Raw genomic sequence first — 18,649 nt, 5'->3', positions numbered from 1 at the left:
AATGCACGAATGCCTGGAAGCACTTGCTACAGAAGGAAAGCAGTGATCTAAGTTCCAGGATAGCCTAGCTTAACTTGTTACAGCTGCCAGCGTCCTGGTACGATGTATGATGGGAAGTGGTTTACGGGAAGCGCTGTGGAACTGCATTTTCCTGCCTTGTGGGAAGGGCCCATGTAGCAGTCAGCTCCAGCACGTCTAGCTGATGGCCAAGGGCGGGGCCCTTCAGTTTTCTTGAAAGGGGAAAATCAAGATGCTGCCTTGAGGCTCTAACAGGTTTGAGACAAGGGCTCTTCAACCTCCATGGAGAAGCAGCATGTGACACGTGATATCTGGGGCGGGGGAAGAGCTCCAGGAAATTACATCTATTAAACTGCTTAGTTTAGTAAATGCCAGAAATAATCCTTCGTGCGTGACAAATCCAGCCCACTTCACCCTCCCTCGCTGTGTGACACAGTCAAGGTGGAAACCTTAGGATACCCAGCCTCTATTTGCAGTGGCTTAAAACTTCCCACAATTACAGCTCTAGTTTCTCCTGTTTGGTTGTGGCAGTGACACCATGTCTAGCTGAAGAAAATGGGTTCAGATGCCCTTTTACTCTTGCAATTTAGTTTAGGTTTTAAATACTCAGAGTTGTAGTACAGCGGGAGGGTGGAAGAGGGCCCAAGCAATCAAATTAATGCCGGGAGGCGACTCCAGCCTGAGCTAACTCCCTCCACTTAGGACATGACCGTGCGCGTGCAGGGATGTCTTCGTAGAGGCGTGTGAGTAACCTGGGGGAGTCTGATGTGGAAAGCTGCAACCCCACCTGCTGCCGTGGAGGGTTGAAAGGCAGTGACAGCAAGGGCAAAGCCCAGACGCTGTAGGATGGGGGAGAATCTAGGGGTGGTTGCTAAGTGGCTACATCCATGCTACATGTGGCACAGGAGCCTAAAGGTGAGGTTCTGGCAGCTCTCTTAAAAGCAAGATGGGAAAGATTAAGGGACCGAGTATAAAATCTTTTCGGCATCCTTCACGCTGATGCCAGGAAGAGGGACATCTGAAATGTCAAGGGGTTGAGGTTCTGAAAGTTTTGTTGTGAGCCCTGTAACTTGGAAACATCTTCCCCTGCTCCAGCCTGTTCTACCAGACCCATGGAGCCTCCTCCCACCGCTCTAAAAGCGGTCAAGAGCATCCAGCTGGTGTGCTGTCACCCGCCCCCTTGGCAGCACCATTTAAAAAAACCACCCTCGGCCAAGCTGGTGCAGAGACCACGAGTAACGTAGCCGTGTCTGACGCTCACCGGCCCCACCACGGCGTCCCTGTAAAACGAGTCTCACGGTGACAGCTCATGTCAGAGTGCAGCGTGCGCCAGTCTGGGGGTGACACAGGCTGCAGCATCCCTCCCCATTGCTGTTGGACCCAGGTCAGGCTAAGAGTTGATCAGCTACAACCCAGCATGCACAAGCCTTCTCAGCCCCCACCTTCCAGCACAGGGAAGTCGCCTCACTCCCTTATTCTTAATCACTAACCACTTGTGTCCTGGTGGTGCAGCCAGGGCTTTGCTGGCGCTTTTCCTCTAGACGCTGGCTCGGTGCTGGCTGGCAGTTCAGTGCAGGGGGGTTTCCTAGTGAACCTGGCTGGTGGGGTTAACGCTGATAACAGGTGTGACTGGTCTGTTCTATAAACTTTTATTGGGATAATTACAAAATGTGAGGGTGGGGGGGAGAACGGGGGACAGAGAGTTGTGCTACTGTGGCTCATCTCCGTGCTCTGAAGGATCCGACTCATCCCCCTTGTGCTTTTCTAACTTCGCCATGAGCTCTGCAAAAGACAAGAGGAGCAGGGGTGAGGCTCTGAGCAGGCCACGTGCTTCTGGAGCGCCGATGCTCCCCCCGGAACAACAGGAACTAGTGCTCAAGATACCAGCTAAGGCCCTCCAGGGGCTAGAGGCAGCCCCAGAGGGTAGATTTGCCCGGGGGAAGGTGCAGCGGGGCTGAAATGAGGCTGCCCTGCTCCCAGGCAAGGACCCAGTCGGGTGAAGGCATCAAGATACCAGGCAGAGGAAAAGTCCATGCAATGCTGGCACGGGGAGCGTGGGGCTGGTGCCTGCAAGTGGCGGGCTGGGGCAGACAGCTGGGATCACTCAGGCAGGGGTAGTGGGGGAGCAGTCGCAGTGAGGGAAACGTGATTTCGATAACGTTCCACCAGCTCCTGCCGGAACGTGAGCCAAAGGCACGGGCTGCACGAAGCCTCGGTCTGCTCTTGGTTACGTGTCCAGGCAGGCTGCATCCCCCGGGCAGTGCATCCATCCAAGGCAGAAGAGGAAAACTGGGTCCTGCCCCTCAGAAGATCTTCCCAGCCCCCTCTGTTGCTGAGCTCCCAGTCTGGCTCCACTCGGCCGGGTGTATCTGGGGAAGGGCAGGCAGCTCTGGTGCTTACAAGGAGATGGAGGCTGGCGAGCAGCTCAGAGCTTTAACTCCGCTCACTGGGGCATCTGTATTTTCAGATCTCTTTAGCCGGGCGAGTGAGCCGGGCTGTGCTAGGCCAAGCCATGCCAGCTGGTGAGGAGACAGGCCCGGACTGCGATGCTCCCTACCCAGTGCAGTAACGCCCACCCCGCGCTGGCACTAAAGAAAGGCTGGATTGCAGCCGGGGTAAGGGAGTAGCACCTTTGGCTGGGTTGAAGACGCCGTTGGTTTGCTGGTCGCACACGTAGCAGCGCTTGGATTTGCGGTAGTGCTGCAGCGCGCAGCTCTCGCAGAAGTAGTGTCTGCACCTGCAGGGAGGGAACAAGGGGGCAGGTTGAGTCTCCCACAGAGGACTGTGGCTGCAGGAGATAGTCACCATCTCGGGGAGGCACCTGGACACAGGAGGGCTCTGGCTGCTCCCTCCCTTGGGGAACTGAGCAGCTGATGTTCTCCCTGCTCTGCAGCAGTAAGCAGGCCTGAGTGGGGTTGTTACAGTGCAAATGCAGCAGAGGGAACCCACCACAGCCTGGAGACAGGGACAGACACAGCCCTGCACCTAGGAGAGCTGCCCCTGCTCCCAGAAGCTGGGTTCACTGCTTCTGCAGAGATCCCAGGCCAGGGAGCATGACTGAGAACTGCATCCAGGAGTCCTGCATGGCAGCCGGGCTGACACTCCAGAGGCCAAACCCCTGGACCTGCTAATGGGACCTTGTCAAATCAGGGGAGATCAGGCACAAAGATCTCCCTGCTCACCACTGCCAGGGGAGGAGGGAAAAGGCCCATCACAACTTTTGGAGTCTATTTCCAGCTCTGCCACCAACTCACTCTTTGACCTTGGGCAAGTCCCTTCACCCCCCTGTGCCTCAGTTTCCTCATGTGTACAGTGGGGCTAACAATGCTTAAGAAGCACCCGTAAAAGGATTGGGATGAGAAATCTCAGAAGAAAGCAGCTGCTGCTACAATGGAAAGCTTTACAATGGACAACGAAAGCACTTGGGGTGCCACGGAGGAAAGGGGCTATAAAAATGCCAGGGAAGGATACAGGCATCTAGGAACTGAAAGGCCGGACTGCAGCTGCACCCTGAGGTGGGTAATAACAACACTGCTACGGAGAGTGAAGGATGGACCCAGTAAGGCTGATCTAAAAGCCAGATGCCTGTGTCCCATCCCAGAAGCAGAGACAACGACTTACTTGGTAACCACAGGGTTCTTGAAGGAGCTTCTGCAGATGAAACACTTGAAGGGCAGGTCCTCATCATCGCTGCTCACCTCATAGTTTTCCTCATCTGTGGGAGAGAAAACAATTAACCACAGTCAGGCAGCAATACAGGGGCCTCCAGATCAGCCTGCCACAGTCCAAGCGTGGAGCATAAAATACCCGCAGTGCAGGAAGCACACAGCAGGTGGGCCTGGTCCTTGGCCATAAATACTCCAGCTCAGGCAGCTGGGCGTCTCTGATGTCAGCAGCTAGTGTGGGAATGAGATATAATTAGGTCTAATGAGCTAACATGTTCGTTGCTCGTCTCACAAGGAGCAGGTTCCTCTCTGCCTCACCCACTCACTGCTATAAGCAGACACTGCAGCGCGGCCGCCCTCCTATTATTCCTCCCATACAAGCTGCCACTGAACCACTCAGCTCCAAACCCAACAGCTTAACCGTAACACGGGCCCTTGGCTTTTCTGCTGCAGCTCACAAGCACCACCGGGCCCGTGGCCTTGAGACACAGTAACTGCCATCGTCGCCCATGTATTTCCCCGGGGGCAATTGCGGCTGGAAGGCAGTTAGATGTCACACCAACCCCACTCCGCAAGCGGTGAGAGCTCGCTCTTGGGCCATGCCCTTTTCCAGTAATGGGTAAGACAACCTGCAGTGAAGTTTTCAGAAAGCAGAAGCTTTACCATAGCGGATCAAGCCATTAATTCCTCTTGGCCACAACCTGCCTCTGGCAGAATCGCATACTTGAAACTTCAAAGAAAGGCTAATTTCTATGTCCCCATCCCCTGCAAGATGGACCTGGCCAGCCGAGCAATGCTGCTCAGGGAAGGGGGATTCATTCCAGCCCCTCTGGCAATTAGCTATCATCCTGAAGCAGCAGATTTGTTCAATCCTTTCTTAGTTCTCACAACAGCAGCAATTACTGATCCTGGTTATCCAGCTACAGGGGTGGGTTTTACAGTCCTGCAACAGGGAGTTCCACAGGTTTGTGACTAGCTGCAATAATCGTCTTTTTTTATCTCTAACTTAAACCTGTGACCCACCCCTTAGCACGTCATTTGAGACAGGGAAGGAGTCTCTGATCACTTCTTTACCTTTCTTCATCTGAGATCCCTCAGTCTAGCCCATTCTAAATTACTAACGCTGCAATGCCTCAAAGAAAATTGAGGGAGAGGATCTCTACTGTACCATTGACTCCGTAGCGTCCTTCGTCCAGTTCCCGTTCAATCTGCCAGCCATGTTTATAGTCAGAGCGGTCGTGGAGGAATTTACAGCTGTCTGCAGCAGGACAAATAGACAAGGAGTTAACATTTCCTCCCACCACTCTCCAGTTACTGCTGTTTGCAAGTGGTTTATAAATGGATGCTGTACTGCAGGGGCTGCCTGAGCTTTGCCCAACAGAGGAGTAACTTATCAGAGTGCAATCCCCCTTTCTGTTTAATACCGGGCCACGGCTCAAGGAGGCTACAGAGCCCAGCTTGCAATGCTGCGTCTCGATCTGATCTGTGAGGATCACAAGCGCCGAGTGTCCCGTAACCCTCTCCCCTGTCATGGTGGAACACATGGGAGGCACACACACTAAGGTCTGGACGGAGTGCATCCCCTCAAACATTCTTGTACTTCCCATCAGAGGGAGACTTGCCCAGGGTTACAGAAGGATGCTCAGTGGTACAGCTGGAAATAGAAGCTAGATCTCCAACTCCCAGTCCTAAGCTGTAACCATATGCTCCCGAAGTCACCCACTAAATGGACCCGTTCATCTTCTTTCTGTGGTACATCTTTTATCTTATAATCATGCTAAGACCCACCTAGCCAGGTGATTACTGCACTTCAAGTTATAGAAATCAATTGCCTTGGACCCAGCGCCTTGTGCGTTTACAGCACTACATAAACAAACAGGCTGTCTGCAGATCACAGTCAACCTCCAGAAATTACTTCTTTTGTTGTAGGGTCCTGCTTAGATCTGTAGACATCCTCTAATTGTGGACTGGCAAATTCAGGTAATTAGACATCTAAATGCTGCCATTTGCCTCTGCAGGTGATTGCAAGGGCAAAACTATAGGCTGGGTTGAAGCCCCTTTGCGAGACTGGTACAGTGTCTGGAGAACTTGTGCCTGCCTGAAAGTTCTCTTTAGTTTGGACTCAGGATGGGATTGGAAAAGGAAATGTCCATTCACCTCCAAAGCCACAGAACCCCGTCTCTTTGTAGTCTTTACAGATGTCGGGCTGATAGTCCCATCGCACCGTGGCCCTCAGGTGTTCTGGCGCTCGGATCGGGCCCTTTCTGAAAGGGGTGGAAGAATGCTTAGAACAGGTGCACTTATGATGCTGAGATGTCTATAGTTTGAATCAGTCTTCAAAAGGCACCAGCTTGGTGAGACTGAAGCCCTCTGTCCCCAGAACAGACACGTTTCTGCTGCCCACACGTGGCCCTGACAGCATGGCTCACCCCTCTAAAAGATCAGGTCACAGATCATCATCCCGGCAGCATGTACCTGACCATTCCTGAGGAGGCGTTCCCCATCGACGTATCCTTGGGCTTCACGTACTTCTGATAGTTATTGATCCCTCTGTAAATTTTATCGTCCTCCTTCCCTCGTAGCTCCTAAATAGGGAGAATGAGAAAGCAGATAGGAAAGAAAGCTCCGTCTCCGAGCTCCCTCCCCAGCAACTCCCTTCTGAACTCAGAGCACTAGGGATGGCCACAAAAGCCAGGAGGTGCCCACTGTAACCAGGGAAAGGGATTTATACTTGGCTTGTCAAACTGAGGGAAAATAAAGCTTCCCCCGCCACCTCCATGTTTCAAAATCGGTGGGTGAATTTGATGCTCATGGCGATGAGGTCCGGCCCAGGACTGGTTGTGCACCACAGCTCTGCAGGCTCTCCACACCCAGCTCAGCCAATGCATCTCACTCCTGACCTGCAGGTCCCTGCTATTCCAGGCCTGCCCCACCAATACATTCACATCCATCCCTCTGCCAGCACACCTTCAGAACCCCGTTACTCCACTCAGTTCTGCCAAAGCACCTTTGGCCTGATTTGCGGCATTCCTCACTCCAGTCTTAAACCTCTCAACCATAGGTCCCACGTAAATGATCTGGCATCACCAGTTAATTTGCTTGGGACTGCTTGCATTACGCAGGTCGATTAGAACCTTCCTCCCTACAAACACCTTACCCCCACGCCACACACGCTTCAGCTGTGAAGCAGACCCTCGGGACTCAGCAAACCCTCCTGGTGAGATGGACAGTGAGGATACGGGGAAAAGCGCACGATGAACGTATTTTCCCCGCACTGAGCTCTGGTTTGTACTGGTCATGACTGACTGACTGACCTCCTGGATTTTCTGGCTGCGCTCAAAGATGGCTTGAGCATCTTTCTCTTTCTCGGTGTCCAGCTCGTACACAGCCGTTGCTCCCATGTCCTCCGGACCTACAGGTTTCTGAAATGCAAGAAGCACGTTCCGCATTCACAGTCAAGAGAAGACTCACAGTACAGAAAGCTCCTCAGATCCTGCGGTCAGGAGCACAGGATAAATGCACAGAGCTGAAGGAACGGGGACAGTCACTTTCCACCACTGATACAAGTTGGTTATTGTTGATACCTCAACAGTCATCCTAGCCAGGTTGCTGTCACTTTGTGTTTACAGCCCATTTCACTTCCTGGTTCTTGAATACCTAGGTACTTCTATCACACCTCACGCTTGTTAATGGATTTTATTCCATAACATAGGGAAGCATTTATTCCTATTTTACAGGAAGTTGCCCAAGAAGGCTCATGGCTGAGCTAGGAATTGAACCCACATCTTCCAGCTCCTTGCCCTAACCACTCGACCATGCTTCTTACAAAGGCTGGATTTGTAATCCAGCCGAGGGAGGTTTACCATTTAATGTAGTTAATACACCTATCTGGGTTTAAGATTTTATTTTTAATGCTGTGAAATCATTTCTATTAATACTGAGCTTTGTCAGCCCTTTATCAACAGTCCTGCAGGGCAGAGATGTAAGTACAATTATGTCCAGGCGGGGGCTCCCCGGCCTCTGATTACAAAGAAACTGAACGTGACGTTTCCAGCAGATGAACATAAAGCCCAAAAGCCACATTCTTCTCCTGCACTTCCCCCTTTCTGCTGGAGAGTGTGAAACTGACGCAGCGCAGCAGCCCTTTTCCTGACAGCCAAAGCGGTGAATAATAATTACAGCCCTGAGCTCGTTGCAGCGCGCTGTACAAACGTGAACTAACAAATCCTTGAAACCCCTGTGGGAGGCAGGTCAGCGCTATCCCCATGTTACTGAGGAGGAAATGGGGGCACAGAAAGGGGAAGCTGCCGTGTCAAATCCGTACTACTTGACCTGAGGAAGAGCTCTGTGTAGCTCAAAAGTTTGTCTCTCTCACCAACAGAAGTTGGTCCAGTAAAAGATATTACCTCTCTGTCTCTCTAAAATCCTAGGACCGACATGGCTACCACAACCCTGCAAACGTTAAAAAAAAGTCTGTTTACTTAAACTAGATCCAATTGATTGCCCCCATGTGCAATTTGTTCCTTTCGGATCTTTGCTCAGCTCAGGGAGTTAAACTAGATAGGGCAGTGGCTGCTTCTCCTGCATTTGACCATGCTGTTTGGATTTCCAATCCTAGAGAAAATGATACGTTACTAGCAAAAAAGCTTTTACTGAAGTTTATATGGGAAGACGGTCAAAATTTCTAATCAAATCAGGATTTGTAGACACACTCAAAAAATCTAGCAGAATGTGGGAAATCACTAGGAAAGGGAGAGATGATAAGACAGAAAATATATTATCATAGAATCATAGAAGATTAGAGTTGGAAGGGACCTCAGGAGGTCATCGAGTCAAACCTCCTGCTCAAAGCAGGACCAACCCCAACTAAATTATCCCAGCCAGGGCTTTGTCAAGTCGGGCCTTAATTGCCTCTTTATATATCCATGGTATGCCCACATCTTGAATACTGCATGCAGATCTGGCTGCCCCATCTCAAAAAAGATATATCGGAATTGGAAAAGGTAAAGAATAGGGCAACAGAAATGATTAGGGGTATGGAACAGCTTCCATATGAGAAGAGATTAATAAGACTGGGACTTTTCAGCTTGGAAAAGAGATGACTAAAGGAGGGATATGATAGAGGTCTATAAAATCATGACTGGTGTGGAAAAAGTAAATAAAGGAAGTGTTATTTACTTATCATAACACAAGAACTAGGGGTCACCAAATAAAATTAATAGGCAGCAAGATTAAAATGAACAAAAGGAAGTATTTATTCACACAATGCACAGTCAACCTGTGGAACTCCTTGCCAGAGGATGTTGTGAAGGCCAAGACTATAACAGGGCTCCAAAAAGAACTAGATAAATTGATGGAGGATAGGTCCATAAATGGCTATTAGCCAGGATAGGCAGGGATTGCTCTTTGCCAGAAGCTGGGAATGGGCAACGGGATGGATCACTTGTTCTGTTCATTCCTTCTGAAGCACCTGCCATTGGCCACTGTAGGAAGACAGGACAGTGGGCCAGATGGACCACTGGTCTGACCCAGTGTGGCCGTTCTTATGTTCTTACACACCTCTCTCTTTGTAGTTGCATGGTTAGGGCATTGGACTGAGCATCAGAACTGTTCCCCATTCTGCCACTGACTTGCTGTGTGACCCTAGGAAAGTTATTTTGCCTCTCTGTGCCTCAGGTTCCCTATCAGTAGAGTAGAGATAAAGTTACAGACCGTTTCGTAAAGTGCTTTGAGTTCCTTGGTCCAGTGGTCGGGATGTTAGCCTAGGACATTGGAGCCCTGGGTTCAATTACCTGCTTCACCACAGACTTCCTGTGTGACCTTGGGCAAGTCACTTAACCACCCTATGCCTCAGTTTCCCATCTGTACAATGGGGGTAATAGCATGGCCCTTCCTCATGGGAGTGTTGCAAGGATAGATTTATTAAAGACTGTGAGGCACTCTGATACTATGGTGATGGAGGCCAGCTAAGATAGACTTCAGAGAGACAGAAAGACACTAGATGAACACTAAGTATAGTTTCAACAAGAAAACCTGACCTGGGGGCCCAATCATAAAACAAATGACATTCTCTGGCCTCTGTTATGCAGGAGGTCAGACTAAGTGATCTAATTGTCCCTTCTGGCCAGTTCTACGATCACACCCCCTTTAAAGCCATGCGCTGCACTGTGCTTACCGCTGATCTTGTTGATTTGTAAGCGACCCCGACTCCTTGCGACTCCGCCTCATCATCACTGTTGCTCGCCCCATACGAGATCTTCTCTTTCTCACTTCTCCTGGTCTGAAAGATGGGAGGGCAAATATCTCAAGAACTGAGAAAGATCCGCCACTGGCAAACTCAACACATACATACTAGGTCCTTCCCCATCATGTGTTGGCCAGAGAGAGTGCTGCAGCCCAGGATGGAAAACCAGGGGAATTGTGGATTCTCAGCACCTGTCAGCATCAGGGCCCATTGAGACACAGCACTGATGTAATGCAGCCACCTCTAGACTGGAAGGAGGGCTGAGCAAAACTCCTTGGGAGCGCCTCACTGGTGCGCCTAGATCAAGAGAGGGGCACCAAAGAGAAAAAATCTCCCATTAAGACGGCCAAGTTATGTTCAATTTGGATCTGTGGGCCTGTGATGTTAGAACCCTTCATTTTCCTCAATCTACAGCACATCTCCCATGGATAACAATGGAAGGTCTGAGAAAAGATCAAGCGAGCAATAGCACCCATATGCGGTAACTAAAGCTGTGCATACATTACAGACTTCTGCCAGCAATGCCTGTCAGTCAAGGGTGTGATCCCTGACTGGGGTGACCAGACAGCAAGTGTGAAACATCGGGACGGGGTGCGGGGTAATAGGCAACTATATAAGACAAATCCCCCAATATCAGGATTGTTCCTATAAAATCAGGACATCTGATTTCCCTATCCCCGACTAAACAGCCGTGACGGCAGAAGCCTCTAGTGTAGATGCTGCTATACAGGTAAAACTGCATTATTGCTGGTAAATCTTTCTTCAGTATTGAAATAATCTATACTGGTAAAAGGGCAGCTTTGTAGATATAAACTGCATGCACACTAGATGTTAACGTTATAATGGCAAAGCACTGCTGGTGTAGTCATGGCCTAAATTTTCCAGTTACTAAAGTTACTGTGGCATCCTGCATTGCTCTGGGTAAAAGTCATGCAGGGGGCACTTTTAGATCTCCCAGTTACTGCCCTTTGTTGGCCATTTTCATATGCATTTACCTAACCTGTGCATTTGTAAAATCTGGTCCTTTAAGTGTCCTCATTAGGCTTTAAAAAACAGTGCTCCCTTGAGAGGAGAAGGAAGGTTCATCTCTCTTACAGCGGGGCATTGGCCGAGGCTGCCTGCAGACTCCAGAAGACAATTCTGCATGAGTTACTGTCTGTTCACATTTGTAAGGATTTTCCCACAACCAGACGGACTAGAAACAATGAGGGTGGAGTTTAAGTAAGAACCTGAATTCTGCATAATTTGAATCTGTCATGGGCCCAGCCAGATAAATCTTATAAACTGGCTGGATCCACTTCATAGACTGGGCGCGTGACACCGCCACCACTGGGCGAGGGTGCTGGCAAGCCAGCCGGTGGGCGGTCTCATGGCGCTGGCACACAGCGCCTTGGGCAGACCTCCCCTTGGGATTTCCTGGGCCTGAACGTGGGACCCATCCCGCCCCCCGCTCGAGGGGCAGGTCCGTCACACGTGGGTTGGGACTGCAGCGACGGGACCATGCGTGGAGCTGGGCATCTCTGCGAGGGGCTCTGTCACCTTCTGGATCATGGGGTTGGGGGCTTCCCGCCGCCTCTCTTTCCTGACCACCGTGCTCCCCTCATCGCTGCTGCTCCCTGCAGAGGAAAAGACGCCATCAGCCCAAGGTCCCCGAGGGGAGGAAGCAGCCAGCTCGGGTCAGGCCCTGAGCCCCGAGGATGGGGCCCTGGCCCTGGCCCCCCAAGGGGTGTGCCCCACATGCCAGGCCTGGGCACAGGGCTCTTGGGGGCCATTCAGCCGGGGCGAGGGGCAGGACCCCAGGCTGCCAGGGGGATCCAGGCCATCTTGGCTCCCAGCATGGAGCCCCCAAGGCCCCTCCAGGCTGTCAGGACTCCCCCAACTGCTAGGATAATGGCACGGTCCAGACCCCTTCCCCCCATAATATTAGGACAACCCAGAAACCCCCTCAACTCCCTGCCCCATTGATAATGGGATGATCCCCCGCGACAATGGGACAGTCCAGAAACCCACCCCCGCCACAATGGGACAGTCCAGAAACCCACCCCAGTGATAATGGGACAGTCCTCCCCCATGATAATGGGACAGTCCTTCTCCCCCCCCGCCCGCGATAATGGGAGAGTCCAGTCCAGCAACCCTCTCCTGTCCCCTCCCCATTGATAATGGGAGTCTTCTGGGGCAGTCCAGAAACCGATGATAATGGGACAGTCCAGAACCCCCCGTCCCGCCGGTACAAATGGCATGGCCTGGAAATTCCCTCAGTGATAATGGTTCACCCCGACACACACATCCCCCCCTTCCCCGCGATAATGGCACGGTCCGGAGCGGGGCCCTGCCATTGGCCGAGCGCCCCCCGCCTCACCCTGCTCCTGGTCGCTGCCCGGGCGTTTACGCCGCCCCCTGCCGGCCGCGGGGCCCCGCTTCTTGAACAGGAAGCTGCAGACTGAGGGCTCCTGCTGCTCCGCCATCTTCCGCCGTCAACGAGAGGGGCCGGGCCCGGGCCGGAAAGAGGGACCCACCGGCGCCAACGAGATTGGCCGGGCTGGTGAGGAAAAGGAGCGGCCGGCAGCAGCAGCGCCGCGCGGCGCCCCCTAGCGGCGGGGAGGAGGAATCGCACCTGCCCCTCCCCCCGCGGATGCTGTGAGTCAGGCTGTGGCTCCTGGGGGGGGGGCACAGGACTAGCCCAAGGGGCCAGGCTGGGCCATGTCCCCCTCCTTGCTCGGTGCAGTGCGGGGCGCGAGCCTGGCCGGCCTGTCCGAATCCCACCGCAGGCCTCTGCCCCAGCCGCGGGGACCTGCTCGACCGCTGCCATGTCCCACCCCAGAGGTGGCTGCATTTCCATCTGGGCGTCCGGATTTGTGAAGCGCTTTGCAATCCCGCTGGACAGAAGGCGCTAGCGGAAGAGGTTGTTATCTGCCACGCTCAGCCAATAGCCCCTCTTTCTGAACAGTCAGGAGGCGGCTGTTTTCCAGCCTGCCAAATGAATGCGCGGGAGGCAAGTCTGTCACTGTGCCTGCAGTATCTGAGCGGTGAATTCCTCCGCCCTGCACCTGTGTCTCGTCTCCCCCACCTCTCTCTTCTCCGCGCCTTGCCTGGCTTCCTGCGAGCGGAAAGCCTCACCCACACACGCCATTCGGTTCCGATTCTTGACTTGGCCAAGCAAAGAGCACGGCTGGCAGCATGGCGGGGTCTCGCAGTCCTTCTCCAGTCCAGAGCATTTAGTGTCTTTGGTAGAGGGTTTATTGGATGGCTCAAAGGAGTGGGAACAGGGTAGGTTATAGTTCCCTTTGTCGCAGGGTCAGGAGTAGCTAGGGAGACCCTGAAATTATCAGGACCATGCCGATATGAGGGGCTTTGTCTTATATAGGACCCTATTGCCCTCCCCTCCTGATATGTCACACTTGCTATCTGGTCACCGTAGAAGTAACCAAAAGTCCTTCTCTTTGGTGGCCTGTGTGAAACAAATTGGCATAGTCCATGCAGAGTGGAAACGTGTCCAACTCAAACCAGCCTCTGTGTTGGCTGCAGAAAGGACAAACTCATGCCTACAGGTGATGTCTAGTTTTAGGGTGTATTAGTGCCCAGCACAGGAAAGACGGGAAACACTCGCTTGACGTTGTGTGGTCAGGTGCTCTGTAAACAGCCCGCAAACACAGCTCTGCCAATGCAGCTCAGTCCTGCTCTGCAATGAGTTCTGTTATTCTAGGCCCAGAGCCAATGTGCTCTGCCAATGCACATAGTCCTTATCACAGTATCCATTGCTACTCCAGTCCCCAGGCCTCTGCCCGTGCATCTCATTCTGACCTACAGCAGCCCTGGCAATTTCAGTCATGAACTCTCACTCAGGTCTGTCGATGCACCTCACTCCTCTCTCTCTGATACTTATACGGCCCTCACCACCGTAATATCTGAGCAGATCCCTCCTGAGCTTTTCTCCTGTCATGTTGTGAACCATGTCTGCTAAGGACTATAAAAGGGGCCAGATTCTAATGTCAGTTACTCAGGTGTCCTTTGGAGTGACCCCCTCTTGATGGACATATATACCAGAGAGGAACCTTATGGTCTCTTATGCGTTAACTGCTTATGCTAAACAATCTGTTCCACCTTGTATTTAGTTGTGACACTCTGAGTACCTTTCCCAGACCTGAAGAAGAGCTCTGTGTAGCCTGAAATCTTGTCTCTTTCATCAGCAGAGGTTGGACCAATAAAAGATATTCCCTCATCTACCTCGTCTCTCTAGGAACTCCAGAATCCTCTTCCATTTTGTTCTCAGACCTATTCAGTCTAAAGCAGTTCTTTAGAAAACTGTTGGGTTCCCCACTGAGCCTTGGCCTCAGTCCCCTCTCTTTAACAGGACTAAATCCTTTCCTCCTGGCCTTGTTTTAATGCAATGAAATGTATATTAATCTGTCCTTGTCACTGTTCAGAAAGTGTGGTATGTTCCCGCAACTGATGCTACAGGCTTTATCTATTTAGGGATTGAACAGGTTTCTGATCAAACAATGGGCTGCCGAGGGCCATCTGTCACTCCCTGATTCCTGCTGTTCTCCTCCTCCTGTGATAATCAAGCAGTTCCGTGTGCTGTAATTTCATCCCCACTAGCTGCAAAGTCAGACAAAGTGCTCAGATGCTCTGGGTTATGGCACCCCTCGCCCAGAAGTGAGGGGTGAGTGTCGTCTTGCTGAGGAGCTGAAGAGACGGGGCTGTCAAAAGCATATGGCTGTTCCCAGGAGGATCTGTGCTTTCTGCTGGCAGCTTCCCTGAGCGATGGTTTCCTCAGTGAGTGAGGCAGTAATAGGACCCATCGTTGGAGCTGGGAAAAGCAAGCAGCAGGGCGAGGGAGCCAAGATTTTCTTCTCCCACTCTTGTGTGCGTGTGTGTGTGTGTATACATACATAAACACACACGCAACAAACTAAAACTAAACCATACAAATTCATGCAAATAAAGGCTCATGCACAAACTCCCAGGGAACAGAAGGGCACATGAAAATGAGTCATAAAGGGGCTGGGCGTTTCGGTTTGGAAGGTATATGACAGTCTCAAAAGCTCACAACCGCCATCCAGCTTCTGAAGGGGCCATGATAAAAAGGGAAGAAAGCAAAAGAAGAGAAACAAAATCCAAATCTCCCTCCTCCCCTGTAGAATCTCTTCCCCCCGCCCATGTACATATGTACCTGTTGACCTGATGGAATCTCTTTCTGGTCTCTGAATGGAACTGTTTCAACTCTAAGCCTGTCTGATTTCCCCAGTATGACCACAGCGGAGAGCAGATAGGGGCAGGGGGAGGAGACAACCATAGGACAAACAGGTAGGAAGGCGCACAGGAGAAGAGCACATCCCATGTGCTACCTTGTTCCCACTCCTTCCCTGCAGTTACACTAGATTGAGCAGAGACCAGGACGCTTGTTGGCTGGAGGTTTTTCCATTCATAAAGGCTGTTTGGCAAATGCTGTTTACTGGTGAAACCTGCCAATAACAGGGACTAGAGTGTAAGCACATGGCACTGGCCAGGCCAGGCCTACCTGAGCCTTATTAACCTTTTGCACTCAAGGACCTTACAAACATTCATTTACCTTTATGTTCTACTCCCATTTTCTGCTGGAGAAACTGAGGCACAGAGAGGAGGTGCCAGGGTCACCCAAGGAGTCAGTGGCGGAGCCAGAAATGGAACCCAGGAGTCCTGGCTCTGTCCTGTGCTCCCTGTCTCTGCAGGAGGCCACACAGCACAGAAGGATGAATGTGGCGCTGGCTGGATAGGGAGTTCTCTGAGCAGTACCAGTTCCACCGCATGGATGTTTATGGTGTCCAGCTGCTGGGGAGGGGACGATGCTAGAGAAGGACAGCATCAGGCAGGCAGAGTGTGTGCAGGTGAAAGTGGGGTGTGATTCTCCCTCCCCCTCGAGCCCCCTCATAGCTCTGCTGTTCAGCGTGCACCAGCGCGGGCGCCTTGCTCGTCACCATAGCAACAAGTAATAGAGCTGAGCATCCTTTGGAGCTTTGCTGGGCGCGGCAGAGGCTGAGATGGAAGAAGGAGCGTTGCTGGGGCTGCAAGAGGAGGGCAGGAACCACAAATTGCTGTGGGGCACGAGAATCCAGCCTGGCATCCCCCTGGAGGGGGAAAATGCCAGGTTCCCGAGCACTAGAGGATGTCCTGCCTAACTGGAGGGAGGAGATGCTGAACGCCTTTTATCCTCGACACAGCGGGGCTACGAAATCCCCTTTGTCTTAGCTGGGTAGCTAAGGCTCCTTCGCCCCAGTTCCTGCCGATGCACCAAATTCCTGATTTGGAACCTTCCCTCTGCTACTCAGATCCTTCCAACCATCTTCCTTGTCCCCCACTTCAACCCCATCCTGCTTTCCTAGCCCCGGGTGAACCCCCCTGTCGTTATTCCAACATAGCTCAGAGCTGACCCACAACACGCCCTCATGGCTCCCTGGAGCAGCCCCCCTTCCCCGACTCCTTTAGCAGTGGGAAAGGGGGGAGGCATCCTGGCGCAGAGGGGTGTGGATCAGAGCATAGAGGGTGGGCTGCTCCACTTTTTAGCTAAAGTCCTTCTCACTCAGAGTATATAAACTCCTACCCATGATGCCCTGTGTGTTCATGCACTCAGCATGAGAACAGCCATAGCCAGGGGGTCTAGGCGATCAGCTTAATGAGCTGAGGAGGGACCCCTTGTCTAGACTACTCCTAGCCTTTCAGGGCAGTGTAACCCAGGACACCTGGGTTCTCGTCCTGGCTCTGCCACTGGCCTGCCGGGGGACTTTGGGTAAGTCCCTTCCCCTCTTTGGGCAACTGCAAAATGATACTAATGATACTGGCCTCTGTTGTAAAGTGTTTTGAGATCATCTGATGAAACATGCTGCATAAAAGCCTGGTATTTTTATGTGTTAGTCTATTTCCATGTCTCAGGGTGCAAAAATGTACACCCCCTCACATGGCAGGGGTCTGCACCCACCAACTCCGGGGGCTACTCTTGCAGCTTCCTTTTTACAGTATTGTCAAACACAAAACCCAATATTAACCAAAACCACCACCCACAAACTGACCCGGTGAAACCCAACCCAGTCCATGCACGTCTCCTGTCCAGAGCACTCCTGTATCAGAGCCAAGGGGCCTGATTCTTCATTGCCCTGCGCCTTGCGTCCTCACTTACACAGCACCATGGGAGTGCAAGGGGAGTGTAAAATGCTACAGAAAGATAACAGACGATGCAACAAATGGTGCGAACGGTGACACAAGGTACAGGGCAGCTCTACAATCTCCTTATTCTGCCTTGTAGTCGGCTCTCAGTGAATCTCAGTGGCTTGCTGATCAAACAACTGCTTCTTTCTTTTCAGAACAGTTCCTTCTGCTGTGCTCTGTTCCCCCGCTGAGGTGGAGCCATCCCCTAGAGATTGTGTTTGCTGCTTTGGCTGTTTTTCGATGCTGGGGTGTGGGTGGGGGATGTGCTGCCTCTCTAAGCACCTGAGCAAAACCACTGGTTGTTTTCAAGAACCACAGAACCAGGAAAGGAAGGAGGGCCCCTTGCACCGGGGGATGGGTTGGGAAATCTAGTTCAGTTTCCTCCTCTGCCATAGACGCTCTGTGTGACAAACCATGTCTACACTGCACTGTAAACCAAGGCTCAGACTCAGGTTTGAGCCCACACCCCCTACTGTCTACACACAACTCTTAGGTCAGCAAGCCCTCTGGACCTGGGTCTTAAGACCCACCCAGCGATGGGTCCTAAGACCCTCATCCAAGCCCTGTCATTTTGTAGTGTGGACACAAGTCAAGCTGCAGTCTCTAGTCAGAATGTCTGTGTAATGCAATGTGGGTTTCACATACCTGTGAGACCAAGGCTCACAATGCTGTGTGGATGCTCAAGCATGAGCTCGGACACACCGAGTCCACAAGCCCAGGTCCCCCAGTGTAGACGTACCTCGTGTGCCTCATTTCCCTGTCTGTACCATGGGGATATCAGCGCTGCCCTACCTTGCGGGTGTTATGGGGATAAATATATTAAAAACTGTGAGGCAGTCAGGGAGCAAGCCATAGGGGTCAGATAAGTACCATGGAGAGAGCCAGCCTCCTCCTGAGTTTTGGTGAGATGTTTTCTGCTCCGCTTGCAGGGCTCTCTCTCAGCAGTGGTTGTTTATGACATATCAGCTTGGTGAGGGCGGATGGTGTAGCTGTGACCTTTGCCCACTGCTAGACACTTTCTGTTTGAAATCCAGCATTCTCTCTCACGTTTAGCATTCGTGTATTTCTTCTGTTCTCGTTTCCTGGTCTATGTTTCTTTTCTAACGACGTCAGGCTAATTTGTCTTTGGCTCAAGAAGCTGTTGGAGGTTGGTAGTAAGGTTTTTGTCCTTCCAGCCATGAGTTCCCGAAGTTGTGATCCCAGTAAAATATCACAAGGAGTGCTGTGATATTTGAACAATGCGAAATAGAGATGTCTTGAATCTACAGGGGTTTTTTAAAAAAAATTCAAGGATGAAATCCTGGCCCCATTTAAGTTGATGGGGGTTTTATTGTTGGCCAATGACGCCAGGATTCCACCCCAACACCTTTGCTATTTGTATTGACTTGGCCAGCTCATTTGGCTGTGTGGTGAGGCTGTACTTGAACTGATCTCTCCAAGGGAACTGCTGAATTGAGTCATTTGGGGCATTTTCTAGTATGGGCTTATCGGACTCCCATGGTGAGCAAACTACATTTCTACCCAGTGTGATTTGCAACAG

General features: G+C 51.7%; 1 protein-coding gene across 1 annotated transcript; it reads right to left on the bottom strand.

Moving 5' to 3' along the window:
• Nucleotides 1-412: 412 nt before the first annotated feature.
• On the bottom strand, nucleotides 413-12,423 carry LOC137148338 (E3 ubiquitin-protein ligase RNF113A-like). The gene is made up of 10 exons (XM_067541012.1): nucleotides 12,287-12,423; nucleotides 11,467-11,543; nucleotides 9,859-9,963; nucleotides 6,998-7,105; nucleotides 6,159-6,268; nucleotides 5,841-5,947; nucleotides 4,852-4,941; nucleotides 3,640-3,733; nucleotides 2,649-2,755; nucleotides 413-1,800 (listed from the first exon to the last, which is right to left on the bottom strand). The coding sequence occupies exons 1-10, from the start codon at nucleotides 12,390-12,392 to the stop codon at nucleotides 1,727-1,729; spliced, it is 978 nt and encodes a 325-aa protein (XP_067397113.1). The 5' UTR covers nucleotides 12,393-12,423; the 3' UTR covers nucleotides 413-1,726.
• Nucleotides 12,424-18,649: the final 6,226 nt, after the last annotated feature.

This window comes from Emydura macquarii, unplaced genomic scaffold, assembly GCF_026122565.2.
Source record: "Emydura macquarii macquarii isolate MOO-44397 ecotype Brisbane River unplaced genomic scaffold, CSIRO-AGI_Emac_v2 contig_629, whole genome shotgun sequence".
In the NCBI taxonomy this organism is placed as follows: domain Eukaryota; kingdom Metazoa; phylum Chordata; order Testudines; family Chelidae; genus Emydura; species Emydura macquarii.
Note: the sequence above shows the minus strand (reverse complement) of the source record. Positions and strands in the feature narration are given on the sequence as shown.

Coding starts and splice junctions, on each gene's coding strand:
- LOC137148338 (XM_067541012.1), bottom strand. CDS start 12,392: ATGGCGGAGCAGCAGGAGCCCTCAGTCTGCAGCTTCCTGTTCAAGAAG. Junction 6,269..6,997: donor GCAGCCAGAAAATCCAGGAG/GTCAGTCAGTCA, acceptor CTCCCTATTTAG/GAGCTACGAGGGAAGGAGGA. Junction 2,756..3,639: donor AAGAACCCTGTGGTTACCAA/GTAAGTCGTTGT, acceptor CCCTCCCTGCAG/GTGCAGACACTACTTCTGCG.